The sequence below is a fragment of the Syngnathus floridae genome, chromosome 5 (assembly GCF_059516105.1).
Source record: "Syngnathus floridae isolate MCC-2025c chromosome 5, RoL_Sflo_1.0, whole genome shotgun sequence".
In the NCBI taxonomy this organism is placed as follows: Eukaryota; Metazoa; Chordata; class Actinopteri; order Syngnathiformes; family Syngnathidae; genus Syngnathus; species Syngnathus floridae.
The window spans coordinates 8,622,288-8,650,022 of record NC_142417.1 but is presented as its reverse complement, the minus strand read 5'-3'; the positions used below and the strand labels follow the sequence as shown (position 1 = coordinate 8,650,022).

Here is a 27,735-nt window from a genome sequence, read left to right as displayed (position 1 = left end):
CAACAGTTTCGGGTTCGAGACTTGCTCTTTGCAGCTTTTGCAAATGAAATAGAGCGACACATAAGATTCGAACTCGCCTCTCCCAAACTCAAGGGAAAAACTACAACCACTCGGCCATTCGAGCTCTTAGATGAACAGTCAAGTGTTTGAAATTGAAGGTTACTCTGAACCTTTCCTGAAAATAGCTTCATGATTTGGGATAATAGAAAAAATTCTTTGAATGCTGATCAACGGACAATGGTCGAGGGGATAGCACCATTGACTCCAAAGTTTGCAGTGCTGGTTCGAGGCCAGTATCCCCAAATGCTCCAGATAATGTTCATTCTCCAATTTTACTGAGTGCCTGTGATTGAATTTTTTTCCCCCTCTCCTTTTAGTGACGTCATCACAAAAAGACTATAAAAGGCGTCAAGAACGCGACGCTCATTCGTTCACTCATCTCTGACAGCGAGCGCCACGTTGCTCTGATCCACCTGCTGCGCCGGCTGCCCTCTTTTCCACAACGGCGTTTCAAAGTGACAAGGTGAGTGTTCAACTTTTGTTAACTTTTTCAAACTAACTGCTTTTGCTCTCTTTCAGCGTCAACTTGCACTTTGGGCGTGCTTCCATCTTGCAACCATGCAAGCTAAAAACTTTGCAGAAGCTAGCGTTAGCAGTTAACATCTTCAACGACCACCAAAACGCATTTATTTACCGTGCAACGAAACAATTGAAGCATTTAACGGTGGGTAAGTACATCTACATTTTGAAAACTCAAGCACGCACGCACCGTGTGGAAAGATGACTAACACAATTTTTGCACAAACATTTAGCAACGTCTGGACGACAGCGCCGTTGGGCCGAAGGTAAGTAGACAAAGCAGCGTTTGCATAAATCCACCAGAGAATGAATGACTAAACTATTTCGATGCATTCGTGTTAATTTTCTACTTTCTGTCTGCAGGTGCGAATCTTCAAAACGAGCCCGACACGGCCGACTGACTTTCTATGAGGTTTAAAGGTAACTCTTTCAATCGACTGCTTCTAATTGTCTTCTCATTTCTGTCCACAGGCCTGCATCTGGAACAGAGGGAGCAGATTGACTGCAAAATGGCAAAAGTATTTTTATTATCAAATTGACTAACTCAAGCATTTGTTCTTTTTCTTTTGTCCGCAGGGTCCAAGATGGCCGACTTGCAGTCCTCGCATGGCTTCATGAGACACTTGCAGGTAGGTCTACTCTTGCTCAACACGTTACCGAGCCCAATTTGCTTGTTAGGCTGAAAATTTAAAAGCAGAATGGTTGTAACGTTACCGTGTCTTTCAGACCAGCAACCTGTGGTTGGAGAGACGTCCGGCGCTGCCCTCCATTCCTCACTGATGAAACATGCACATGTCCAAATGTTTGACACGTCAAACATTTCAGCATGTTCCTTTTGTCCACCAGGTGGGGCCAAAGGACCTAGTTTCTGCAGCATGGATCTACTGGTGAAGATCTACAAAGTTTTGAACCTGTGGCATCATCAACCTCCTGTCCAACGTGCTGACAGGTGACAACTTACTACAAACTTGGCATTGTTTAAAAGCACTTACCTGTTTTTTTTTGTATGCCTGCCTCTTCCTGCAGAGCAGTTTCCAGTAAGGATGCAGTTGGAAAATCTGCTACCTGCTGGACAAAGGAACCAGCCCTCCAAAGCCATGCAGAGGTTCCTTAAGGCTGCCGCCATTTTCAGAGCTGACGCTCAAATAAAATGTACTAAATGGCAGCTTGATGGCTCCCTCGTTTGTGTTGTGTGCAGGTGTCCACCCTGGAGAGTCTTTACAACATTTCAGGAACTCTGCATGTGCACCAGCGACCGGCTGCTTCCAGTCTACAGTTAGAAATAAAAGCAGTAAACTTAAATGGAGTCGTTGTGTCAATGTTGCTTTTTCTTTCCAGGCAGAGGTGGCAAATCCTGGTCCAGAAAGTGAAAAGCCTGCCAGTTTGTCTTCAGCCTATGTGAGCTTGTTCACCTGGGTCCCTGATGCCTGAAGAGCCCTCTGCTGGTAAGAGAAGGAAAGTAAATGACATTTTAGCAAACATGTTTCAAAATTTGAATGACTGTTTTTTTTTGTGTCCAGTGTGAAGCACCATCAAGTACCTGCTCATAGCGGATGCTGAGGACCAGAGCAAAGCTGCATACCAGCAGCACTTTGGCAACCTGAGAAGTGAGGCATTTTAAATGCTCCCCATTGCACAATCTTATCTTTATTCCAATATTTTATTTTTCTCCAATTTTCTGGCAGGCAGCAAGGAACAAAATCAACTGCCTGGGTCATGCAGCGAGGAACAAAATCAGCTTCCTGGTCATGCAGCTTGCAATACTCTTGCACACTGGTATGTTTCATGCCAAAATATTTTCTGCACAAAACGTTGACTTAGCTTTTTACTTGCCAATCTCTTTTTGTCTCAGGTCCAGGCATGGAGTAACACTTGTCCCACTGGCCGGCCACTCTTCTTTCTGGCTGACCACTTCACCATTCATCCCTCTGGCCAACCACTCGGCAGCGAGCAGACTGCCATCCAACTTTTTACTTTATTGTGATTGAACATTTACTCTGCAAAAGAAATAAAGCTTTATTACAAATAACACAAACTTTCAACTCTTCATTTTCAAACATCACAACTTAAACTTTAAATCAAAATTAAAAACTTTCTTTCCAACAAAATTTTATTTTTTGTTTTTTCACCACCCAAAAAATTTCTGGATTTTTTTTTTTACGGTTTTTTTTTTTTCTGGTGAAATTTTTGGAGAAAGGGGGTGGGATCATGACTGGAATACTGCTTCATGATTGGCTGAGAGCTCTAAAGCTGGGTGGAGCAATGAGAATGAAAGGCTGTGATTGGTTGAAAAGTGGGCGTGAATATGCAAATGAGGTGGTCTGTGATTGGTTAGATTTTAAGTGGGCGTGGTTTTGTAAAAATAAAGCAATCTGATTGGTTGGATGCGCAAATGCTGCATTCTGATTGGCTGTCAAAAAGTGGGCGTGGTTATGCAAATTTTGAGATGAGACGTGATTGGCCAGGCTGAATTTGGGCAGGGGTAGGAGGCGGGCAAAGTGGCACTTTGGAAGGTTCTTTTCAGCTTTGAATTGAGTGTTTGCCTTCAGCCACTGAACAGAACCAAGTGTTTGACTGCTTCTCTCTGTCTCCACATGAGTCAAAGCAGTCAAAGACTTGGCTCTGTTGCAGTGACGCTCACCTCAAGGCTGAAAACTTGTGTCCATAGTAGTGGACACTTAGGTTTTGGAAGTGGCCAACTCAAGACTTCAAACAGTACTTTGCCAATGCAGTGACCACCAAGCATGAAAGACTTCAAATGAGCAAATTTGCTCATATATCACAAAGACTCACATTCTACTTGAACATTTTATTGAAAAGGCCCTGCCTGCATGGAAGCAGCTTAAGTGCTTGATGAGCTCAGGTACGATGTCACTTATTTCTCGTGGCAGGCACTAGGGGGAAGGTGAGCACATGCAAACAGTGCAAACATCTCTCACTGGGACAAAACCTAAGTGCCAGGTACTGCACAGTACCACCACCACTCACTTTTGGACAAGTTTTTCCATGACACTGACGCAAACCAAGTTAGTTAAATATATGTTTCTGACTAACTTGGTTTGCATCAATGTCATGAAAAAACACATCCAGACGAGTGTGATGATGATATTGAGCAGTACCTGGCACTTGGGTTTTGTAAGAGATGTCAGCTGCTTGCATGTGCTCACCTTCTCCCTGGTGTGCCATGACAAGATGACATCACACATCAGCTCCTCAAGCACATAACACTACCAACTAACTAACACTTTTTTTTTTTAGATTGATACATTTTTTAGATTCAAGTCATAATTTTAGAAGAACAAAGTGGTACACTTTCACTTTTCATGTGTGCCAACTATGATCAAAAGTATACTTTTTAAGTTCAAATGCAAGTACATTTTTCAAAACTATACTTCTTACATTGACATGTAACTTTAACCATTGTAGAGCAATTGTTTTGTTTCTTTTCACTGTGGCCCAAATAATCATCAGGACATTATTCATTTGGGAAATGACCAATTAAAATGTCCTTTGATAACATTTTGGAATATTTTAAGTCCTATATGACACAACCTTCTACATTTAAGATTAGGAGGCAAACAAAATGGGGAGGTACCTTTCGAGATATGCAGATAGACGACCAGTAGCCGACGTGGAGCCTCCAGTCTTCAAGTTTGGACATGGAAAAAAGATAGAAAAACAACGTTCAAGTCAAACGCTTTCCTTGATTATCGATTGATTGACAGCCGAGTGAGTGCTACTTGTGGGTGTGCTAGCTAACGCTCCACCTCTTGTTTCACGAGAGCTAGCGAGTTTCCACTGACCTAACGACTAACAAATATTCTCCTTTCATGTCATTGTTTACATGTACGCATTTACATACATAAAGCAAATCGAGAGCTTGGAAAAAGTTGACATTACTCACTCGAAACCCCAAATGGTAACAACCTGAAGTGCTACCTGCTCACAGAAGCGGTAGTGTATGGTAGCCGAGAAAGCTCAATTCAAGTCGCACAAAGCGCTTCTTTTCCCAACTTGCACAAAAGACACTCCCACATCATGCATACGAACACTAGATTCAAGATTCAAAAGTTTCTATTCGCCAATTTTGAGCGTGCCAAACAAGGAATTTGACTTTGGTATATCACAGCCTCTGTTCAACATTTAGGTGACTAACAACACTCAGGACATGTGAAAAATGACAAATATTCTCATACACTAGTTCGGATCATTAAGCAAACACGCATAAAAGATGCTCAAAAACTAGTCAAAAAGACCAGCCTTGTCAAAAAAAATAATATTCTGTCATATAGTTTGAGTTTCATCCAAATATGTGACCGAGTTGTAATGATATGAGGAAACGCAGATCTGCTCACCATTGTTTACGTGAATGTAACATGTACCTCGGATCTTGAATCTTGAATTTGAACGAATCGTTCACTGACGAGCCAACACTAGTTCGTGTTGTGGTGGGCGGAGCGTCGCATTAGGTAGCTGTCGAAAATTTGCGGACGTTTGACCAGTTGCATTTGGAAAGACGGACAAAGAAACATACTTCACGTCTCTGGAATGTGCACCTGCACGGAATATCAACTTTGTCTTTTTAATGTCTTTCGACAATCATTTTAGTTGTGTTTGATCGGAAAACAGATTACGCCAGCAGCCTCCATCGTCGTCTAGTCTGGAGTCGTCAACAGAATGGACGTGTCACCTGGATAAAAAAGAAAAAGGAAAAAAATGATATCTGTGTCTACCCTGTTGAATCTCTTGGTTGGGACATTGATGTCCCAGGATGCTACCTCGGACTTCTCTGTCCACACGACTCGGACAGGTGTGCCAGTAGATGGAGGGTCCCTGAATGCCTCACTGGCTGTCATGTCTCAGATAAATAACAACGACGAGGTTGGTGAGATAAGAAGTGAACATGAACTGTGTCCCTCTTTTTTTTTTAGATTATTGGACACAATCTGAGCTGTTGTTTGTGAAAATATGTATATTCTCGTTAGGTCAAGTTTAACATGTCAGAAGATTTGGATCACATGACTACAGGCAGTAATAACGACTGTGTGTGTGTGTGTGGGGGGGGGGGGGGGGGGGGGATCACGTTTTTACCAGTGTACAAATATTTGTACTTGTTATGGCAAAGGAGCCTACGATGCTACAGTACTATAGACTGCAATGATCTATAATAATATAATAATATTAAAAAACAACATTTTTTACAGTATTACTGTGTACTATAAATATTTACTATTTAAAAGTTATTACAACTCCACAATGATAAAAGTAGCATATATTACAATAATATCAGCTGTACAGAAATATGGTACACGATGAAATAGAAGTTGATGTTAAAATACATTATAAGTTCAAACGTAATTACATAAATTTGAAGATGATACAAGTGGACTTTGTGCAGTGTATGAAATAGAAAACAGCAATAAAATAAAATGCAATGCATAAAAGTGACATTTTAGAAAAACAGTAAATTTAACCCTGTGAACGTATTATTCTTCTCGCATACATATATCATTACATTGTTAAACTCTTTGTTTTTTGTTGTTTTGCTTTTTTTAAAGCAAGACATTATCCTGCACTCTGGTCAAATACAAAATAGTTAGTAGTTGTCATTTTGCCCAGAACATAATGACACTTTCTTCAGCTTATATTCAACTTATATATGATTATAATATTGAATATTAGATATGTACATGAGCCATGCACAACTAATGTGAGCAATAAACAACTAGTGCATATAGGGAATTGATGCAAACTGATATATATAGTCGACATGTTTGTGTGTTCAGTGCGATCATGTGATGAACATCAACGCAACGGACCGCTGCGCATTCGTCAAGAACACACCAGACTGCAGCATGGAAGATGGTTTCATCAACTATCTTCAAGTGGCCTTCTGTCTGCTTCCCCCTGACCTCACGCCTCTCTCAGTCATTCTCTGTGTAAGCCCCGTCCGTGTGTGCCATTTGAGGAAGTCTGGGGGAACATATGTTTGTCACAACAATGGGGCTTTCTCTATTTCAACATTGCACACAATACATAGAATTTGGAATTGCATGTTTCTTTTTCATTCCACAATAGAAAATAGAACACATCTGATATTTCTTCCCTCCTATTCTCCACAGATCATATGGCTGTTCTTTATGTTCGTCATACTTGGCCTTATTGCATCTAAATAGTAAGTCTATTGTCTGTCCTGTCAAGTTTCACGGCCACGATCATTTTTATTTCCTAATTCATTATAGTAAAGCATATAACATGTGAATTGACCTATTCATTGTGTAACTGAAGCTTCGTTCACATTGCATGTGAAACTATAAAATTGACATTGGTTTCTTTTCACTGGTGTGATTTTGAAAGTGGACTTTGTTCTGCTTTTCTACATCATTACACTGACCATAACTGGGAAATGAGCTGTTGTATGTTCAGAAAACATTTTTATAAATTCATTCTTTTCTGCTTCTCTCCAGTTTTTGTCCCAACCTGTCAGCCATCTCCACAAGCCTGCATCTCACCCACAACGTAGCTGTATCCTTCATTTCCAGTTTGATGACCAGTCGTAACAAAACTGGCACAGTGTGATATGATGAGAATAAGACATGTACATCAATTATGCTTTGAATTTCACAATCAAAAATACTTCCATTTCAAACTGTACAATGAGATAGTTCAGTTCTATAGTTGCATAATGCATGACATCATTGTGAATAAAAGATCTCAACAGGCTTAAACCACGGCAACCACTGGTCCGCGAACCGGTACCATTTGGTACCAGATAGGTTTATACGATATAAATAAAGAAATAAATCTATTTTTATATGTGTTTGTTAAGCAGAGCATATATTTTCCAAACGTACCTGGGCATGAATGTTTGTCAGAATGCCTATTTAGAATCAGTATCACTTGTATTAAGTCTTGTGTCCATACACTCCTTGACTAATCTTTTCATTGAGGGTGTGACTTTCCTGGCTCTTGGAAACGGAGCTCCAGACATCTTCAGTGCCATAGCAGCGTTCTCCCGCCCTCACACCGCCGGGCTGGCGGTCGGAGCATTATTTGGTAGGCAGGTGCAAAATTGTTAGTATATATTACAAACGTGCAATCGATCCACTTTTGTCCATCACTCTCGGCAGGCGCTGGTGTATTTGTCACCACGATTGTCGCCGGCAGCGTGGCGCTGGTCAAACCTTTCGCCGTACCCTCGCGTCCTTTCTTGCGTGACGTCATCTTCTACATGGTGGCGGTGTTCTGGACTTATCTCATCCTGTACAGAGGAACCACCACGCTGGGTGAAACACTGGGTACACACAGAAACTCAGTTTTCCATAATTCTCACCTCCTACCTTTACTCCCTCCATTTTTCTTGCAGCATTCATAACATTGATGTGTGCATCTCGTGTGCGTAGGGTACTTGGGCCTCTACGTGGTGTATGTATTGACAGTGGTCATCAGCGCCTACATCTATAGCCGACAAAAACATTTGCGCAACTCAAGTATCGACAGCCTTCCTCATGTTCGAGGTGACACGCACACACACACAAGGCAACACAAATTCATTCGCTTAATGTTCGTTTCCTCCTCAGCAGGGTTTGAGTCATCTGACACGTATGACGACGACGTTCCCTGTCTGCTAGCCGGATCGGACCAACAAGAATATGGTGGGAAAGCGGACCCGTCTAAAAGCAACATCTTGATTAAAACGAAACTACAAGCCTGAACATTACTCCCACTTCCTCCTTGGAATGAACGCTTGTTTTTGTGTAGACTAAAAACAAGTAACAAACATGACAAAAAGGTTGATGAGGGAAAAAAACTAAATAGAGTCAGCGGTTTCCCTGTGGGCAAATGTCAATTGCGAACCACTAGCAGTGTGTCTACTGCATTTCAGAGTCTGAATACAGGCCACTGCTGCAATACCCCGAATCCACCAGCCAGATCTTGCTGAGCTCTCTCAACCCGGTGGACAACAGGAAGTGGAGGAGGAAAAACTGGAAGTGGAGAGTCCTCAAAGTTTTGAAGGTGCGCCAAAGATGCAGGCACGCACAGTCCAACTGCATGTGAAGGTTTCATTAAAAGGCGGCGTCCACCTCTCAGACTCCTGTGGAGGTCATACTGCTGCTGTGCATCCCCGTTGTAGATCTCGATAAAGAAGACAAGAACTGGAGACGACCTCTCAACTGTCTTCATTTGATCACTGCCCCGCTTATGTGTGTTCTCGCTTTCCAGTCTGGAATTTGTAAGTGCAAAGAGGAAATGAGTTGCAACTCCAAGCACTGTCTACTTAAACATCACGTGACTGTTTCTAAACTTTTGAATGCACAAATGTTCATTCACAATTTGAATAGCTTTACTTTTTGGGAGACGTTTGTATAAATTTCCATGTTTGAAGGCACCTGCTTTTTTTTTCCGCCCAGTTGGCGATTACTTGATTGAGGGCCAGTTTCCTCTGTGGGTGCTGACGCTTCTCTTGGGACTCTTCCTGTGTGCTATTGTGTTCTGCAGCACCACTAATGAGTGTCCCCCGAGATATCACCCAGTAAGTGCCACAAAACACAGATTGCGCATCAACTTGCCTTTTGTCCGGATCCAGCGTGAAAGTTGAACCACCTGTGTTCTGATTTTTGCCAGATCTTTGCTCTCTTGGGCTTCTTGGTGAGCGCAGTGTTGATTAGTGCGGCGGCGTCCGAAGTGGTCAGTATTCTGCACATGCTCGGCGTGGTGCTCAGTCTCAGTAACACGGTGCTGGGCTTGACTCTCCTGGCCTGGGGCAACAGCATAGGAGGTGAGCCCACTCAAAGTGGTGCAGTGTTTACCTGCCAATGGAATAGAAATTATTATATGAATAATATTTAATAAATTATTTTTGTCTTTTATTAGATTGTTTTTCAGACATCACCCTCGCACGACAGGGATACCCCAGGATGGCCATATCGGCATGCTTCGGGGGCATCATTTTCAGTATCCTTATTTCCCCCTCACTCTCTCACAACCACTTTTTCAGCTTTTGGGGTTGATTTAAAGATTTAACGCCATATCATCAATTTAGGTGGGAAAACCTGTACCTTAACTATGCCTTCACTAGATATGTTATTTGGGGTGGGCTTGGGCTGTCTGGTGCAGATGATCAAAACACACGGTGAAGTACAGGTAAATCACACACAAAACACGTCATCTACATATTAATATGCACAACATGATGATGTACAACACAAGCGCAAATGTGCTCAGTTTAATGTATGATTTTAAAAATGGTTGCTATTATTATGCTGTGTGGATTGCGGTTCTACAAACTATCCTATACCGGTGCTTCTCAACTGTCTCTCTCGGATGCACAGTTCTCTGATTATTGCCAAGGCGTGACCACTTTATACAAGTTAAAAAACAATAAAGAAAACCTTTGTCAAAAAATAACCTACACAAAAAACGTTTATAATTGCCTATAATAATAAACTGTAAATATACTAAACCTCGAGCACCGCAAAACACTTTAATATAATCTCAAACTCCTTTTACATTAGGTTGTGCAAATAAATAGCTTACAGATGATTTGATTAGAAAAAAAAAAACCTGCACCGCAAATGCACACGTAAATGCAACAAAGACTTCCACTAACAACCCAGGCTAAACTTAGCTCCTCTCCAACATATCTTTGAGATGGATTTTAATCGATTACTTCCTTGACGGCATTTAGTATTGTCACTTGTCAAGCCTTGGCGCCATCTTCTGACTTCATGAAGTGTCATCGAAAAAGTGCATAGTGTTTTCAGCAAATTTAGGAGTACTTTTGTAATGGCAGAATATTTTATCCAACTCTTGTTATTGTCAGTGTTGTACCTGATCAATGCATGTCTTTGTTCTACTCAGCTGGAACCAGAGGGACTGCTGACATGGATCCTGGCAGGTTCTCTGGGCTTGTCTTTGGTTCTGTCTTTTATCATCGTCCCACTGAGCCGCTTCCACCTGGGTCGGCCTTACAGCATTTTCCTCCTCGTCTTCTACGCGGTTTTCCTCATTGTAGCTCTGCTCACAGAATTTGGTATCATTACTGCAGCATAGATGCCACTCTATAGCCTGACATGAGGGATGTGAAATTGATACACTGGGACCACATGAGCACTGTTTTTATATTCTACTTGACTGCTACCTACAATCATGCTGTGGTGTAACCAGCCAAGTGTTTTTTACTGAAAAGCCAAAATATCAAAGTACCATAATTATTTTTTTTTAATTTTATGACTGACACTGCTATGGCAATGTGGTTTTAAAAAAATATTGGCTAATATTAATTCAGCATTTCTGCTTTTAAGCTATCCAATACCTTAATACTGTTCATGACAATCAAGTTAATTTGGGGGGGTTATTAAATATGGAGTCAACATTGTGCCTTTCACATACTGTTACACTATTGTCATTTTAAAAAAAAACTCTTCAAATACATTACTACCAGCCCCAAAATGCTTCATTTTGTCTGAGACAGTAATATCCAAAGTCAAGGACAGAAGAGAAATTGCATTGGTTGTGACTGTTACTTCTGAGCCAAAGAGCCATTAATTTAAGACATCCAGTTGAAATACAGACTCTACAAACTCTACAAACTCCAAGGCATTGTGTTACACAGAAATATAACAATTTAATACAGTACAAAGATAAAGTGATGATCTTGGTTGATTTTAGTCACTATACAAAATTGATTTGATAGCTAGGAATTCAGCAGTAAGTACTGAATGTAGATTTGGACACCCTCAGGTACTATTACTGCATTAAAATATTGCATGGATATTGCTACTTGGGCTCACTTAGGACCTCAATTGGTAAGCTGTTGAGGAAATGTACTAGTCATCATCTGACAATATTCATAGCAGCCCAACTTTGGTTAAATGGGGGTTTCAAAAGGTCACAAAAGACTTCCACCATTATATATGTACATTACATACTGTAAGAAGTATTATTAACAGGTTCCTCCCATAAAGTTGAATGGTCCCTGGCAAATCCACCACATGTCTGACAGCAGTGGACCTGCTGTCTCTCTGGTGTGAGGACACCGTGTCCTCATCTCACATCTGTTCAACAGACACCAGACCGGCTCCCACTGTGTGAAAAGGTGAGTGTGTTGGGGTGGGATTAGAAATCCCGGAGTGAAACAATTGTTTGTAGTATCACTGCCGCACGAGTTGGTCAGTTAATACTGTAAGGTCCAGTATGTGAGTTTAACTGAGGCGTAGGCACAAAAGGCGGATTGGAGGTGGGACTGTCCAAGTCGGGTTCTTGATTTTGGTCTGGCTGACGCAGGTTTTCCCTTGAATACTCTAAATACCACACCTGGAAGAAGCAGAGGAAGAGCGATAGGTTAAAAGATGCACTCGTACCAGCTCTATAGTCATTAAGGCCATGTGATTAAAAAATGCTATCAGTTCTATAAGGCCTCTAACTAAATCAAACACAGACGTTCAAGTTTGTCGTGACCCACACAATTTCATGTTTTCTATGAATACACATTTTTCTTCAAAACAAAATTCTGCTTTAAAGTCAAGTACGGTAGCTTAATGCTAACATAGGGAAATGTCATACGGACTTACATTTGTGTAGTTGTTGACCTACATTTTGGACGGTGTTCAATAAAGAAAATACACCATGCAGCTTGGACCTTTGGAGTAAATCCAGCCAATGGTGACAAATGCTGTTCTTACCTGCATCTCTTCTTCATACATTTTCATGCTGAGGTCACCCTTCGTCCTTGACCTCCGCCCTTGGTATAACAGAGGCGAGTTTTGTTCACCCTGTAGTAAAAAGAGAGGATGTTTTTTTGGGATTGTTGCTTTGTTTTCTTAAACTGGACAAAGTATGGTGGTTATGTTTTGTTTTGTTTTTTTTGTACCCCACAGCGATCCATAGCTTGCATGACTCCCACCATAGAGCTGAGAGATGACTGTCCAGGACATGCCTGCTTGTAAAATTCCAGAGTGGACAGAGCTTCGTCACGGCTCACTTCTACTTCAAACACGATTCCATTCTCATCTAGAGCACACACACATGAATATAAGTTCAGTGTTTTAAGCAATACTGCCGCATAGAACAAAGATCATTTTTGATTTTGACACACACACTAAGACAGACACAAAGTCAAACAGTTCGTCCCACCCTCTGGGTTCTCCAGCATTTCCCGGTTCTTGCGGCTGTAGTTCATGCGGAACACAAATGCATCCAGAATGAAGGCCACGATAATGGTCATGACCACCTGAAGGGCGCACAAAGCAACGTTGCAGGTTGACAAGAAAGCAAAGTGAAAAGCGTCTGGTGACACACATCGAGCCTCACCATGGTGACGATGTAGAAGGTCATGAAGTAGAGACGACTCCAGTGGCTGGTCATGGAGGTCACTCCTTCCTACAGAGCAAGGGAACATGGCAGCTTGCGGTCAAGCAGCAGCAAACAGGTAATAACATCATCTGAGGACATCATCTCACCATTGTGATGTACCAGTTGTTCACAACAGTCAGCTCAAAGAGAGTGACTGGAGAAAGAAGAAAACACAAGCAAACATACTTAAAGGGAAATAATCCATCATTTTTTATGTAAAAATATACATTGTTCAAACACAGATTGACTCAATTAGAACATAATTTTGGGATGATGTTTCAGGCACGACTATACGATGGCAATATAAACTGGGTTCTTTTTTTTCCCCTTTTCATTAAAGAAGGAAACTGGAGCCGTACCAAAACTGCTAAGAATGTTGTTGAAGTTGTTGAGATAATAGTAGCCTCCTTCCACCGTTTTGTTGCCAATTGTGACGATGGCCGGCTTGTAATAGTCAGCCACTGTGCTGGTACTGAGGATTGACACAAAATGGAAGAGATGTGATGTGTTACTGTGATCTTTCTCGATCCTGAAGAGCAAAGGAACGCAATTTCAGCAACTTACTTGCAGCAGTTGGGCTTAATAGAATCAGCAAAGAATTCCATGCCCACAATGGCAAATGAGTAGTAGAAGATGATCAAGGTCAAACCCAGACTGGCCATCCTGGGCAGGAGTTCAAACATGGTGTCCAACACGTTGCGATACCTCTTCTTGATCTTAAACAACCTGCAATTATGTGTTGCATAAAAATAGTCACCAAGGCTCAATGTCGGACGGGTGTTACAAATACAGATGAGAACGCACCGAAGGAGCTGGAGTGGCCGTAGCACAACGATGAAGTAGAAAGGCTCCATATTCAAGGCGAGCGTAATCAGACCCAGGAAGGCAGACGCGGTCACAGAGAAGTCAAACCTGGACAGAAAGAGAAGAATATGGTTCTGTCATCAAAGGATTGAGATTTTTTTAATGCGAGGTCTTGTTCAAAGTAGAAATGAGTACTCACAGATTCCACCCAGAGCTGAAATAAGCCAACGGTCCCAAGCCTGAGATCTTCAACAGCACTTCCACACCATAAACTCAAAATGGAATAAGCACAATTACAACAAGGCAACGAAAACAAATCCCAAACAATTAAGATGGCGGCCAAAAAAATGATCAGATATGAACTTTTGACATTGAAGGCCACTTTGTTCCGATGTTATTGTTTCTGTATTTAGGTATTCAATGTTTTGCCTTTTATAGGACAAGGACCCATATTAGGCCATTTTGATCTTGTTTACTACAGAAACCGATCTTGCTTCTCTTTTCCCGTTAAAAGGAGACTTATTGGGTCTCCCTTTTTCTAATCTTGACTATGGTGATGTTTTTGTATATGAACACTCCTGTTCAGAGTCTGCAGATGTTGGACAGCGTGTAGCACGACGCTCTGAGATTTATCAATAAATGCGGATTTCTCACTCACCAGTGTACCTTGTACTCGACAAAGTCAGCTGGACTTTTCAGCGCACACGTCGTCTTGGACATTGGTATGTTTTCAGTTGTAAAGCTATTCCAGGCTACATTCCAGAGAACCTTTTTGGTTGCTCATGAAGGATGCATTGTGTAATTTGTATTAATTTGGCTTCGTACAGTTTGTTGTTCCCCAGGTACTAACAACTGTCTGCTCCTTTTGCATGGCGCAATCCGCAAACTCAATTAGAGCTGCGGAACCTTGTGTCAATGTTTTGAAATACTTGTTGGAAACTCTAGAAATCAATTTGTTTGCCATAACTTTAGTTGACATTTTATTTTCTTATTACTGCGTGTGTAATATGACCTGTGTAAGTGAGAATGTGTTTGATTTTGTAGTTGTATTGGGGCCATTCTTGGTCAGGTCTTTCTGGGAACAAAGATTCTTTATCTCCAAGTAACTAGCCTTGGGTAAATAAAGATTAAAAGCAAACACAACAGCGTGCTCATTGGATGTTTTTGTTTTTGTTTCAAAATGTGAGACTCCGAAAATTACATATTACAGTTTTGGGTTTTTACTGAATAAAACGTTTACAAATATAGTTGCTTGTCCTGTAAAGGCTTCAATTCTCTTTAATTGTACATCATTCAATAACGACCCTAATTTGTGTCTTTGTGGATTAAAGTGTGCAGCCTGCTCACTGGTAAGGAAGACAGTATAATTCCATGGCACCAATTTAGACCAGGAGAAGCCACCTGCAGGACAGATTATATCCCATGGTCAGATTTATTGAGTTTTGTCCGACGCATTGACGGCACAAGAAAAATGACTTACTCTCAAGTGTGAATGTCTCCACGAAGATCCACACGCCGTTGATGGCCACGACCACATCTGTTGTGCATAGGGAGACAGTTAGGGGCAAGTACCAATTAAAATCCTCATAAATACTTACACATGGTGTACTGGAAGGCCTTAGACTTCACCATCAGGTTAATGCCTATGAAAGTCGAGGATACAAATAAAAAAAATGAGAAGATGAGATTTTGTAAGATAACAAAGGGGCTATAGAGAACTTGCCTTTTAAAATAATGTAGGCTGTGTGTGGGAGTTCATCAAACCAGTGTTCCCCACTGCGTCGTGCCTACACAACACATATGCTTACATAAGCAACAGCACCTATAGAATTCTGGCATGTTCAATACATGTTAGCTCTTTACCTTCCATTTAAGGCCTGTCACCTCATAGAACTTATAAAAGTCCTGCAGACTAGAGGAGAGTCAAAAACACACATTCAAAGATGCACTGAACCGTGAGAGCAAAATCTGATTTGAAGTGATGCAGCGCGGTCACTGACCTGAGCATAGGAGCACCAGATCTGTTAAGAGCTTTATAGGTAAGGAAGCGGTCTCTTGCAGACATCCGTGGTCTGTAAAAACGCATCAGGCCATCAAACTGTTTCAGTGAGACACCCGTTGGCCTCTGAAGGGAAACGGCAGACACGTATTAAAAGAGCATGTCAGTCTTCATAGTGGTTGCGGATGCTTTGAAGCGTGGAGCAGCGAATACACGCAGCATTATTCTATACCTGCCGGCTGACTAAGAGCTGGAAGGCGTGGTCGACAGCAGAGCGTTTGTGAAGCAACAGAGATTTGAACTTCATCTTCTCCACATCATTAAATGTGTCAAACACCACTGCAAGGAGCTGCACACAAGAGCGAAAAGCAAACCAGCTACTGAAGGGGGAGTCAACAAGATTGCTTGAAAAGTATGAAAATGTATGCCTCAGCTTTTATTGTACAGGGAAGTACCCACAGGACTCGCGGTTTGCTATTTGTGGATTTAATTTGAGAACATATCCATTATTTGCTGGTTTTGTAGTGAGACCAAAGCAAAAAAAAAAAAAAATTACTTTAGCGCCATCTTGTGAAATCTTTGTGTTGGTGCAGTTATTTGTCCATATGTGATGTCACAACAGTTTGTGTTCATGTAATTGGCTAGTATGCAATCTAATATTATTACACATCAAGAAGGTGGTTTCTATTTTCTTTATAGAGGAAAGAGTTGTGACATCTGAACAAATTTAAGGGTGACATGTGTCACCCGTGTCTTACTTAAACATTTGTCTGGAATCTAAAAAACAAGTCGAGAACTCCTGAGTATTCCTCGACCACGACTATATCAGTCATGATGTGCGAATACAACTTAAAAAAGGTTGTACCAGGTTCATGATGAAGTAGAGCTCAATGGAGAGGTACACAATGAAGAACACACAGGACCAGCGGTTCTTTGCGTACGCCGGCATCATCACATCAGGGAAACTGCAAGAAAATCCAGATGAAACTCATGTTTGTGTGTTTGCACGTCACATGACAGCGTCAGATGCTGCTGCACTTACTTTGCTGTGGTCAGCAGTACAAAGAGGCTAACCATGCTGTTCTCTAGCGTGTCGAAGTACTGCGGTGACCACAGATGCTCAAAGTCAGGAAATAAGACAGCAACACACCCAAACAAACACAGAAAGGGAGTCTCAAGACTGAGAACATTAAATTAAACTCCAACTTACTGGATCTGATGCATTTGTAGAGAAGAGGCAGAAACCTGGGTTGAGGGAAAAAAATAAATAAATAGTAGCACTTAAAAATTGCTCTATAGAACATGATCACTTTTGGTAAGTGTGGACCAAAAATGATTACCATTATACAAGGTTCTTTAAAGATTTATGAGAATAAAGTAAAATTTAAGAATTCAAAGAAAAAGTATGTGTGATCAGGTTTAATCATGAATTACTGGATCCCAAAAAATAATGCGCACTTTTCAAAATAAACAATTCTCACCCAGGATCGCGAATATGACCATGAAGAAGAGCAGTAGTAGGAGAATGTCAATAAACGGTGGGAGGGACTGGAAGATCTGCCGCAAATTTCTGATTGGATGAGAGAAATGCTGTTAGTTACCTTTGCTGAAAAACATTGCCCTTGTGGTAACGTTGAAAAACTTGGGCCAGATCCTTTTAAGTCAAGTGCAAGGCTGTTTGTGGTTACGTGCAAACGTCTATTTTTCATTTTATTTTATTTTTTCTTTCAGGGAAGAGAAACAAAGCATTGAATCATAGTATAGGCCTACCTGCGCACAGCACCGCAGTATCTACAGTCCACCAGGAATATTGGTCTGAGTGCTCGGGTCACTCGCATGTGGGACGTCTGTCGGACCAGAACCACTATGGCCTCTACAAACTGCAGCAGCAACACACACACCTGGAGACAGACGACGCAAAGACCCAAAGCAAATTAATCTTGTAAATCAAGGTAGGACTGCATTTGTCAAGACTTACAAAACATTCTACACTACAAGGTCTCCATCAGTTACCTTCACCATGGTCCTCTTGTGTCGAATGAAGGTGTGGAAGCCCAGCCAGCGAAGCTTCATGCACAGCTCAAACGCCACAATAACCAAGGCTAGGAGCTCCAGAGTGGCGTGGATCTGCACACGGTATCGTACATGCTCAGCGAATGCTTTACATTTATGTGGATGTGCGGTCATATTTACTCACGTAGACGTCCAAACGCAGCGAAGGCACGGCGGGAGCTTCGCACAGCGACAGAGTCATGAGCAGAAGGCCTGTTAGCAGCTCCATCATGTAAAAGAGGTGGTTGTGGGCAAAGAGGTACGCCGCCAGCGCCTTGGGGTTGCGAGGATGGGTGAAGAACTTGTCATTGTTCTCGCCCTCCTGTAGGTGACATTCAGAAGAAACGGGACATTTCAAGTTTGAATGACATCATCACGACAGAAGGTTCTTAGCATGCGTTTACACGTACATTCAACCATGTCAAATCAGGCAAGTTGGGGCACTAATTCTCGTTTAGTTTTGTAGTCCAGCATGCTATATTATTGGTAATTCTGAAAACAAAATTTTGTTTTTCACTGGACAACTTAACTGCTGACAAAATGAAGCCTCAACATAATCAAAGAATATAGAGTTGTAAATGACATTCTCTTACATCTCGACACACTTCTGAATGCTTCACTTCAACCCAATAAAAAAAAAAACATGGTCAGGTGTTGTAGGTGAAATAAAAAAATCTCAATCATGTGACGCTGCACTTGTGCTCACACTGCTGTATTCTTGCATACGTGCGTTTGAATACCTGCAAGAAGATGGCCGCCTCCTGGTAGTTCATCTCCCAGCTTTGCCGTATAGACACATCGGGTGCCCGGTGGATTTGAGACCCAGATGTTGACGTTACGCCACTATTTCTTACATCATAGTTTCCAGCACCTCCATCTGGAAGAAGACACAAGTAGCGTAAAGAGTTGCAGGGTTGAGTTCAAAATAAGTCAACCACCGTAGCAACCCCATTGCATCTGCGAGCAATAGGAGGAGACCACCAAAGGCTCATCACTTCTTATATTCTGATGTAAAGAAGCTGTGTGGTTGTTTAAAACCTCCATTGACCCTTCTGGAGCTTTGTGTGTGTTTGTCTGTGGTTGAAGTCAACAGTACATATCATTTACTGTCTTACGATCTTGTTTCAGCTTCCACACACATGGGAATACAGATGGCCTAACATTCCACAAGACTGATGTGAACTGCAGCAACTCTTCAGTGCTGTCATCATCACGTGAGTGTCCAGGACACGCGAAGAAAGCAAAGTGTGAATCTATTCAAAACAAGAGTTTAAAATAACTCCTGGTCCTTCCACCATGAAATTTGAATCCAAGTGTTCATCTTATTAGAGATAAAGTTAGGACTCAAAAATACACAGATCAAACCAAAGGGGAAAAAAATTGTTAGATAAATTCTATATATATGTTATCATGCGTTCCCTAATGAGTACTTATTAATAAAATTATTGCACAGAATGCTTGCTGTTTCGCCTTGCAGACGTCCACCAGTCCACAACAAGTCAAACGATGCTGTCTGGAGCTTCCTGACCTTCTACACCTCTGGGAATCCAAGAAAGATGTTGATAGCTCAATCTATTTTGTTGATGTCTGCACATGGCATTTTGTCTTTGCACTCTTTTCTCATGGTGTCTTGTCTGTGACTTCTTGTTTCACATAGCATTTTGTCCTTGCACTCTCTTTGTTTCTCATGGCATCCTGTCTGCGACTTCTTGTTTCACATAGAATCTTGTTTCTTCTCTCATGAGACAAAGCCCACGCTTCCCCCCACCTATCAGGGGCTAGTCTCACATTGTGGGTAGGGCATTCCAAATAAAAAGAGTGAGGAGTGTAAACAGATTTTTAGTGTAGTCAGATTGCTGTAAGTCTGAATGCACTCCTCGCGAGAAAAGACTCAATATTCTGCCTCACTGGTTTTGTCTGCTGATCCTTTTGCTGATTTTGAACCTGACAAAAAGACTAGCAAAACATAATCTGCCCTACTCCAGCTGCATGCTTACTTCTAAGTGCTCATCCCACGCATAGTTCATGAGTCCAAGATTCTGGCGGAAGGACTTGAAATATTGCCATAATCAAGCACAGAATACAAATATATTGTGACACCGCAGTGTAAAGCTCAAATTCCATTCCAGCTATTTGGCGCATAAAAAATCATCTGTCACACTCACCATTTCTATCGAGCTAAACAATCATGGATATGAGCTTCTCCACCCCTCTATGTCATCATGTGACCTGTCATATGATTTATAATGACTGTAGTCCATTTTAAGAAATCCAATTTCAAGAGTTGCCTCAGTTCAGAAAAGTCACCCAAGAATTCTCCTGTTGTTTCCTTCTTATCCGACACTCCCTGCCATCCTGGAAAACAACCGCTCCTCTTCCTGTTCAGTTCTGGATCCAGCCTGCTCAAGCCCAAAATTTTGACATTCTACACATGGCCACCAAAGCGGGGCGAGGGGAACGGATGAGGCAGCATTTTATCTGATGACTCACTTATGTAACTTGATTGGGGGGAACACAAAGATGAGCGGCTGCTTGAATGTCCTACAAAAGTTGTCGAATAATAAGACCTTTCCTCCACTTTGTTTAGTTCTAAATGTGGAGATGTGCAAAGATGGACTTATTCTGGTGGCTTACAGGACAGCCTCATCACAACTCCAGAATCCTTAAAAAGCATGTAGTATTTGTGGATTATCATCTTCAATGGAACACTTTGAAAGATTACACACAATTGTCTCTCGTTCTTCTCGTATTTTTCAAGTGAAGTCATTGATTGATTGACTGCTTCAACTTAAATGGTGTTTAAAACAGTACTTACTCTCGTCTCCCCTCGCTGGGTCCTCGTTGAGTAAATCGCTGTTTACATCATCCCAGGTGAGGATAAGAGGCACATCATCGTCGTCAACTTCCATTCTTTGATACAAATCAAACATCAACGTTACAATCTCGATCTACTGGGGTCAAATAAATTTCAAGAGAGGAGCTAGCTAGCTACACGAGTACATGGTAAAACTGCTCTCAATAAAATATGACAAGCTAACGCTGAACTTGTTAGCGAATATACCCTTCAAGTATGACAACAAGACGAGCAATATGAAATTAAAATGTCTAGCAACGAAGTTATTATCGAGTTACTGTGCGAAAGGCTAGTTGTTTACAGTTTTGGTTGAGTCCTAGCACGCAGGGGACATCTGTCACTGAATCAATTGGCTCAGAGTGTCACAAGCAGTCACGAGCGTACATCGAGGCATCCTCAGATTTCACTCCAGACCAACTCCGAAACTATGAGACGGTTTCACCAAACGCGACAAGTTCCTTTGAGACTAGTTTGTCATAAACAACAACACCGAGATACGGAGGGCATTTAATCCAAGCTCGACATTCAAGTTGGCTTTTTGTGGGGCGGTGTTTTTTACGACAATTTCAGCAATTCACGGCAGGCTTCGGCAGATTCACAGTAGTATGTTTCCAAAATAAAAGTAAGCAATTTGTGTGTACAATATGAAACACCAAAAATACGCAATTTATGGGCATATGAATACTGACACGATTGATACATCAGAACATTTTAATAATTCGAGGCTAAATGAACATTTTGCTCTATCAGATCATTGGGCCGCCGTTTTCGACCGTATCCTAGCAACAGTAAACATGTTTTGCGAGCGACAAGTCAAAGTAAGTCCCTTTCTGATCTTCAATACAACCTGGGTTTGTCGTTTTGTTTTGATAGCTCTCGTTGTTATGCATGTTGGAATTTGCCCACGACGAGCGGCAATGTTCAGATGAATAAAAAATTTACAGAGGGGAAAAAACACTGTCGAAGTGGAATATTTACTCTCGTGCCAAAGTAAATGTGATCAGAATAAAATATCGTTAACATTAAACTATGAATGAAATAAAACAAAATATTGTTGAAAAATGCAGTTTTTGTTTTAAGGTAGCTAAAATCCTTTTGAAGAACCTTCGTAAAATGACGTCATCACATCGCTTTAGAAGGCTCTGACGTAGGGGCGTTGTCAAAAAAAACGTTGGGGGCATTGTCACAATATACACACAGCAATTGCAAACTATTTTAGGAGAAATCAATCAATAGTAAGATTTGCTACCTGTTTTAAATGAATATCTACGTTGCAAAGCAGCAGCCAACATTTTATATGGAACTAATTATCTCGTATTTTATCGTTTTCTCTCCATTAGTGACAAGTTTGACAACATGTCTGAAGTTGAGGTGATAAATAGGGACAGCGCTGAGCTCTCATCCACTAGTCTGCAGCAAGATGACGATTGCGAGGCTAATCTTGATCAAGAGGAGCCCCAGCGGAGGCTCCTCTCCTCCGAAGCCCAGACCGTCTCAAACATACTGGAGAACTGTATCAGTCAAATCGAGATAGCAGCATCTCTATCTGCCGTCCACCAATCGGTCTGCTTGTGTGATGTTGTCCAAGAGGAGTTCAATAGGATCGTTGAGGTGCATCAGATGTTAACCAAAAGCCTGGAAACATCCAAAGACCTCACAGAGGTCATAGGTGGACCGGCTGGAGAAGAAAGTGCTAGAAGGAAAAGGAAGGCTCTACTCGAGAAAGAGTTCAAATACTCTGTTAGGGATTTGCTCAGGTTTTTTCGCACCTACCCCGATATCATTATGGGTTTGAGACCAGAGGTTGGCATGGAGGTTGGGGAGACTGAGTACACACTCATCGTAGGGCTGAAGAAATTTCACGTACATATGATAGAGAGGTTGCAGACCACCCCAGAAGAGGAAATACGGTTAGCCCTTGAGACAGTGTTGCCTGACACAGAACTAATTCTCAAACTAGAACAAACAGCTGCAGCTATAATACAAAAAGATGTTGAGGTGAGTAGTCATGATTTTTGCACCCAAAATGGAATAGAAAATCTGTTCGGTGAGAGGTAGCTTCACAATCTGACATATTTTAAGTATGCATTCTTGACCTGCCCTCTTTTTTAGTACATTGATTTTACATAAAGAAAAAAAATGAGGTGTGTCAACTGTACAGTCATCCCTCGTTACAAGTAGCAATAAAAATATATACTGTGACTCAGAACACTTAATGTCTTACCTCTCCCATTTTTTGGATTGAATTTTTAGATTTCCGAGAAGAAAGATGACATCGAAACTTTGGAGCGCCTTCTTAAGGAAAACCAGATAGAAGTAGTCGACTGGAAGCTTTTCGCCAATGAACAGTGCCAGTCCATTATCAAGGTTTCTCAGGAGAAGCAAGCCAGCGTCCAGCAGGAAATAGACCGACTCAACATTCGAATCAACACTTCGATACTTAAATTTAGAGAGGTGGAGAAAACACTTCAAGAGGTGCACTAACTTTTTTAGCATGGCTCTATGACATCATTTATGTGGAAGAGATGAAACGAACTCCATGTACTTTCCTTTGACAGATAAATGAAAATGTGGAGATGGAAATTGAGTACTTGATCCAAAAGTTTGATGACGAAATACAAGAGCATCAGGTACAAATTTTTAAGACAATGTTTTGTTTCATGTTACTTAATTGTAGCTAAGTAACATTATTTATTGACTTCACTAGAATTATTGACGAAGGTACCAAACCGAAGTCATGAAAAATAATCAGGCCTTGCCTTATAGGTTCAGTTCCAGTCTCATGATGCAAAACATTCAAATCTGAAGTCATTATTTCCCACAGAAATTATTTTAGTAAAGAAATAATAACATCATTAAATAGAATAACCACAATTAAGGAGTTTATGTATCATGATAATTTAATGGTCATTATGCTACTCATGATGGTATGCGCTCCTTGGCCAACAGAAGGCGATATAGATATAAACAGATATAGAAATACTGCAAGTTAATTTGAAAAGCAGAATACCTTTAATTATGTTCAAATACAAGTTGTTTAAAGGTTTAATTACTGCGCCATAAATACTAGTTTTGATTCCCCATCAAAAGGTGAAATTATCCTTGTTTCATATTTACTTTCATCGTAAAATCGAACCAATTGTGGGAATTTACAATTTGAAGCAAGCACTTGCCTATTTTTCTCCAACACACAGCTGCTTGTTCTGGAGTTCACTGCCGCAATGTTGGTCTCATGATGTCACTGGCAGGTTTATGTAGTCAGTATGGCAATAAATTAAAATAGGAATAACCCTATCGTGAAATTATTTTAATTCAACTTTTTTTTAATTCAATTTATGAGCATACTGGGTACATAAATCGGCCAAAGAAATTATGATTAGTACCAGCACAGCCAAAAATAAATTAACTAGTCACTTAAGAAGAATAAAAAATGTCTTGAGTCGTATGGCTGCAAGTGAGGAAGCGGATGAGAAGCTGTCCAAGACAAACCACAAAACATTAAAATCCGCTTCACTAACTCTGACTTCATTCCTCAGACTGATCTGGAGTTATGTCAGTCGGATGTTGAAAGGGAGGAAGCGGAACGTGAAAGACTGGAGAAACCTTATGCTGATCTGCAGAAGGAGTACGACTACATCATGGAAAAGCGTCGGATTGCAGATGAGAAACGAGTTGCTGCGCTTAAGCTTAAGGTTGCTCTTTATTGTCAGTCATGGTGGAGGGGCTACTGTACTCGCAAATTCTTGATCAATAATCCCATCACGCCTCCTAAGAAGGGCAAAAAGGGCAAAGGCAAGGGTAAGGGCAAAGGCAAAGGCAAGAAGAAAAAATAGACCAGATTTAAAAGTCCGCAAAATACACAGTACGCAATCATAGAAATATCTGGAATATTTGTTGGCTTCTTCCTAGTCCTACAGAATCGTGTGAAAAGATGATCACAGATTTTACACCAGACGCCCTTCCTTACGAAACTCCCTCTTTTTTTTCAAAGCCAATCCAGCCATCCAGCCACCATAAATGTTTCAGAAGAATGTTACATTAATTTACTTCAAATTCAGCACAGTGGCAACCAGCTTCCTCTCTTCGGCCTTCAAAAATCCAATATCCAACACAATCTACTGGATTGAAATAATTAACCCAGTAAAATTAACCCTATCTGCTGAATCCACAGCTACACTCGTAAAAACTGCTGGGTCAAAAACAACCCAATTTAGGTGAAAAAATGGAGCCAACTTCCTGGGTCGCTCTAATTTTTAATCTAAGTTGGGTTGTTCTTATTGTTTTTTTTTTTTTTTTTACTTTGTATACTTGGGGATAGTCATGCTGGAACATCAATTGGACATAGGTCCACCGGTTGTTGTTTTCTTCAACACATGATGGCAGCATGGGACTGCTCAATGGTGACATCCAGCGTTTGCATCCTGGGAGTCATGCTCCGCTCCAGATTCAGTACAGAACCTGATGTTGACGAATTTTAAAATGTGATCTATCAAAATGTGACATGTCCGCCTGACATTGTACTGATCTTTATTTGGGCCCAACTGTCCTCATGGTGGCTCTCCATTTGAAAGGAGGGTCAAAGATCACGTAGCAACAGGACTCATTCAAAATGAATGAATGCCATGGGGAAAAGTTATATATTTCAATTTCTGTTGAGTTAACTTGGTTTCTATCTCGCAATGTATCTTTCCTAGGTGATGTTGGTACATTTTTCTGAAAAATTAAGAATAGAAAATGTTTTTTGATATTAAAAACTGTTTTATGTGACTCCATCTCCAACGTGTACAGCAAGTCATTCACTAACTATACATTATACATAATGCACGTCCGAAGATCTTAAAACATGAATACTGTATTCACATTTTAGATCCAAATCAAATAAAGTACTTTCATGTTTTGTTCATGGAACATTGATCTTTTCTTCATCATGTCTTTGTGCACTACTTTGATGTTGTTTGACAATGTCCTTGTGGTCCTGGATGAACATCTTGATCTACAAGAGTCAAAAAGATATGTGTCATTCTCCACTAGATCATCTGTCAGGCTACAAACCTTGTCCAGTTGTGCGTCGGTGTCACCCAGATGGACGCCTTTCTCGCCACCCACATAACCGCCTGTCACTTCATAGAGGTTGAGTGCCGCCATCTTGATCAGGCCCAACAGGAGTGTTTTCTTGGCTGCGGTGCCCTGAATGTGTTTCCACTTTGTCTCCTGTATAAAGAGAGGACAACAAAATGATCCTAAACCATCATAAACATTCAATCTATAATTCCTCTTAGTCAGTTTGCTACCCAGCGTTCCACTTCCGGCTGTGCCCTGTCCAGTTTGTGGTGCAACTGTGCCAGCTGGTTACTGCGCTGCAGAAGCATCAAGCGATGCTGGCTGTTAAAGGTCAGCAGGGCTTTCCTCTGCAGGTCCACCTGCTCCTCGGCTAACCTCCGCTTCTCACAGAGCTGCTCTCTGATGCGGAGAAGATTCTCTAGGTGACCTGCCAGAGACGCTTCATCTTCAAACTGGTAACACACACAACCAAGACACAGGACAACATTACATTTATGAAACTGATATTCTCTAGAGAGCCATATAACGGCCACATACTCTTAAAAAACGGCAAATTTTGTTAATAATTGGTTCAATTGTGCTTCAGTGTAGCCAAGAGGGTACACATCTTTTGTCCGTCTGTGTGCATGATGTGCAGGAAGAATCCAAGGTCATTTAACATTGAATATTTCAGTACAAAGTTCAACGTTGCTGTACACTAATATTACCTCGCCACCTTACCCGTGTTAGTTTGAACACCTGTTGCATGAAGTCCCAATACACTGCGTCTCTGTGCATGTGATGAAGGAGCTCCTGTTTTCTGTGCTGCAGTTGAGCATACTCTTCCTTCAGCATCTCCAACTCAACCTCTTTCTTGTGCACCTCTTTCCTCTCTTTCTCTGCTTTTTTGATGTTCTGATCAGCATCTTGTTCCTTCACATGGAGATATGTTGTTTTAGGAGGGAAATGATCCAAAAGCCACATTTGTTTGCTGTTCATTGTAAGACAGTCAAAAGCTGTCTTGTGGCACACTCAAGTGTTTAGTGAAAGTTAATGTATGTATTTTGGGGATATGTGGAAGTTAGAGTTTTAGATATTTATTTTAGCATGTGCAAGAGATTTGCGGGCTTGTACCCCCCCCCCCCCCTCTGGTCCCACCACTTAAGGAGCAGACCGAAAAAATGATTTTCTAGCTCTTAGAATCAATTTCCTCCCCTGTATGCCCCACTTCATGATTTGAGATGTAAGCCAAATGTAAATGCAACATTCACACAATAGTAATTTAAAGCATTGTAATGAGGACTTGTTGTGAACCTCTGTGTGAAGTTATTCACTGTACCTTTGTAGAAATATCGAAGTTCCAGATTAATTCCTTGGCCTTCTTTGCCTCCTTGAGTAGCTCATCTTCACATTCTTGCAAACTCTTCAATTTCTTTGAGAACACAAAAGGCATATGGTTACTTTGGGGATTTTAAGTGACTGTTGTAATTTTAAATATGTGCCAGATTTTCACCACCATTATTATTATTATTATTATTAATTTACAGCTCATAGCAACACTTTTTTTTCATTGCATGAAAGCACGCAATACTTAAGTCCTTCAACTTTTACCGAGGCCCTCAAGTATTTTTACTTTTGCATCCAGTTTCCACAGCGCACCTGTAAGCGCTGCTCCAGTATGGTCATGAGATGTTCTTGCTCCCGGCGATCCTTCAGGAACTCAATGAGAGTGTCGTTCCTGTCACGGTACCTCCTCGTTGTCATCACCACGCAGCGTTCACCGTCAGACATGCTCTTTTTTCACACTTGTACACAGAATAAAGCTCTTAATGAATATTGATAGTTCACACACGGACTGGCCGAGTTTCACACAGCTTCGTGCAAATTTCCTGTGAAATGATCCCCCGGGAGCCTCAGAGATGATTAATGATGTCGAATACTCACGCAGTGTTCAATTTGAAGGTTGACTCCGATACTTTGATTTACATTGGTGCCACTTTACGAAATCTTTCAGCACTGAGTTGACAGTGCTTCCGGTTGTTGCTATGGTAAC

At 41.2% G+C, this 27,735-nt stretch overlaps 5 protein-coding genes and 2 long non-coding RNA genes across 28 annotated transcripts; 4 read left to right on the top strand and 3 right to left on the bottom strand.

The window, feature by feature from the left end:
* The first annotated feature begins 388 nt into the window (after positions 1 to 388).
* LOC148397954 (uncharacterized) lies at positions 389 to 2,614 on the top strand. Of its 7 annotated transcripts, none has more exons than XR_015858728.1 (12): positions 389 to 523; positions 580 to 724; positions 813 to 845; positions 943 to 999; positions 1,156 to 1,208; positions 1,306 to 1,528; positions 1,606 to 1,684; positions 1,778 to 1,854; positions 1,918 to 2,024; positions 2,100 to 2,186; positions 2,265 to 2,355; positions 2,432 to 2,614. XR_015858728.1 is itself a non-coding variant. In XM_088377047.1 (11 exons), the coding sequence occupies exons 5-8, from the start codon at positions 1,278 to 1,280 to the stop codon at positions 1,979 to 1,981; spliced, it is 471 nt and encodes a 156-aa protein (XP_088233173.1). In that variant the 5' UTR covers positions 389 to 523; positions 580 to 728; positions 813 to 845; positions 943 to 999; positions 1,156 to 1,277; the 3' UTR covers positions 1,982 to 2,024; positions 2,100 to 2,186; positions 2,265 to 2,355; positions 2,432 to 2,614. The 7 variants fall into 7 exon arrangements, 1 of the variants encoding a protein (XP_088233173.1); XR_015858729.1 differs by having other exon boundaries at positions 580 to 728; positions 1,426 to 1,528; XR_015858727.1 differs by having other exon boundaries at positions 580 to 728; positions 1,611 to 1,684.
* LOC148397953 (uncharacterized) lies at positions 1,090 to 4,603 on the bottom strand. 10 transcript variants are annotated; one of them, XR_015858739.1, is made up of 6 exons: positions 4,484 to 4,602; positions 4,175 to 4,224; positions 2,413 to 2,576; positions 2,120 to 2,179; positions 1,992 to 2,021; positions 1,090 to 1,849 (listed from the first exon to the last, which is right to left on the bottom strand). It is a non-coding gene; the product is annotated as an uncharacterized LOC148397953 (long non-coding RNA). The 10 variants fall into 10 exon arrangements; XR_015858736.1 differs by having other exon boundaries at positions 2,120 to 2,576; positions 4,484 to 4,603; XR_015858741.1 differs by having other exon boundaries at positions 1,992 to 2,018; positions 2,120 to 2,576; positions 4,484 to 4,603.
* A 410-nt stretch (positions 4,604 to 5,013) lies between these two features.
* Positions 5,014 to 11,031, top strand: slc8b1 (solute carrier family 8 member B1). 2 transcript variants are annotated; one of them, XM_088376128.1, is made up of 15 exons: positions 5,014 to 5,460; positions 6,366 to 6,518; positions 6,702 to 6,754; positions 7,047 to 7,104; positions 7,530 to 7,635; positions 7,710 to 7,877; positions 7,983 to 8,096; positions 8,163 to 8,234; positions 8,465 to 8,595; positions 8,671 to 8,812; positions 8,991 to 9,112; positions 9,205 to 9,358; positions 9,454 to 9,534; positions 9,659 to 9,723; positions 10,441 to 11,031. In XM_088376128.1, the coding sequence occupies exons 1-15, from the start codon at positions 5,296 to 5,298 to the stop codon at positions 10,630 to 10,632; spliced, it is 1,776 nt and encodes a 591-aa protein (XP_088232254.1). In that variant the 5' UTR covers positions 5,014 to 5,295; the 3' UTR covers positions 10,633 to 11,031. The 2 variants fall into 2 exon arrangements, with proteins under 2 accessions (XP_088232254.1, XP_088232252.1); XM_088376126.1 differs by having other exon boundaries at positions 8,160 to 8,234.
* Positions 11,032 to 11,181: 150 nt separating this feature from the next.
* Positions 11,182 to 23,056, bottom strand: tpcn1 (two pore segment channel 1). Of its 2 annotated transcripts, XM_088376124.1 has the most exons (27): positions 22,867 to 23,056; positions 20,604 to 20,698; positions 18,529 to 18,665; positions 17,934 to 18,110; positions 17,750 to 17,863; positions 17,507 to 17,637; positions 17,218 to 17,306; positions 16,947 to 16,981; positions 16,779 to 16,837; positions 16,602 to 16,701; positions 15,969 to 16,085; positions 15,738 to 15,862; positions 15,601 to 15,649; positions 15,461 to 15,524; positions 15,336 to 15,380; positions 15,218 to 15,274; positions 15,085 to 15,138; positions 13,937 to 14,009; positions 13,738 to 13,845; positions 13,498 to 13,659; positions 13,293 to 13,405; positions 13,041 to 13,087; positions 12,892 to 12,960; positions 12,715 to 12,811; positions 12,452 to 12,591; positions 12,264 to 12,353; positions 11,182 to 11,895 (listed from the first exon to the last, which is right to left on the bottom strand). In XM_088376124.1, the coding sequence occupies exons 2-27, from the start codon at positions 20,695 to 20,697 to the stop codon at positions 11,752 to 11,754; spliced, it is 2,490 nt and encodes an 829-aa protein (XP_088232250.1). In that variant the 5' UTR covers position 20,698; positions 22,867 to 23,056; the 3' UTR covers positions 11,182 to 11,751. The 2 variants fall into 2 exon arrangements, with proteins under 2 accessions (XP_088232250.1, XP_088232251.1); XM_088376125.1 differs by lacking the exons at positions 20,604 to 20,698; positions 22,867 to 23,056 and adding an exon at positions 19,954 to 20,300.
* Positions 18,937 to 19,683, top strand: LOC148397951 (uncharacterized). Its single transcript, XR_015858604.1, has 2 exons — positions 18,937 to 19,002; positions 19,242 to 19,683. It is a non-coding gene; the product is annotated as an uncharacterized LOC148397951 (long non-coding RNA).
* On the top strand, positions 20,730 to 25,550 carry drc10 (dynein regulatory complex subunit 10). Of its 4 annotated transcripts, XM_088376129.1 has the most exons (6): positions 21,063 to 21,264; positions 21,393 to 21,460; positions 21,983 to 22,640; positions 22,896 to 23,117; positions 23,201 to 23,272; positions 24,179 to 25,550. In XM_088376129.1, the coding sequence occupies exons 3-6, from the start codon at positions 21,999 to 22,001 to the stop codon at positions 24,473 to 24,475; spliced, it is 1,233 nt and encodes a 410-aa protein (XP_088232255.1). In that variant the 5' UTR covers positions 21,063 to 21,264; positions 21,393 to 21,460; positions 21,983 to 21,998; the 3' UTR covers positions 24,476 to 25,550. The 4 variants fall into 4 exon arrangements, with proteins under 4 accessions (XP_088232257.1, XP_088232255.1, XP_088232258.1 ...); XM_088376131.1 differs by lacking the exons at positions 21,063 to 21,264; positions 21,393 to 21,460 and adding an exon at positions 20,730 to 20,791; XM_088376132.1 differs by lacking the exon at positions 21,393 to 21,460.
* Positions 25,391 to 27,726, bottom strand: cfap73 (cilia and flagella associated protein 73). 2 transcript variants are annotated; one of them, XM_088376133.1, is made up of 7 exons: positions 27,627 to 27,726; positions 27,342 to 27,487; positions 27,022 to 27,114; positions 26,424 to 26,615; positions 25,934 to 26,155; positions 25,695 to 25,853; positions 25,391 to 25,635 (listed from the first exon to the last, which is right to left on the bottom strand). In XM_088376133.1, exons 2-7 carry the CDS (start codon positions 27,471 to 27,473, stop codon positions 25,543 to 25,545), a joined length of 891 nt encoding a protein of 296 aa, XP_088232259.1. In that variant the 5' UTR covers positions 27,474 to 27,487; positions 27,627 to 27,726; the 3' UTR covers positions 25,391 to 25,542. The 2 variants fall into 2 exon arrangements, with proteins under 2 accessions (XP_088232259.1, XP_088232260.1); XM_088376134.1 differs by having other exon boundaries at positions 25,438 to 25,635; positions 25,721 to 25,853.
* Between the last annotated feature and the right edge of the window lie 9 nt (positions 27,727 to 27,735).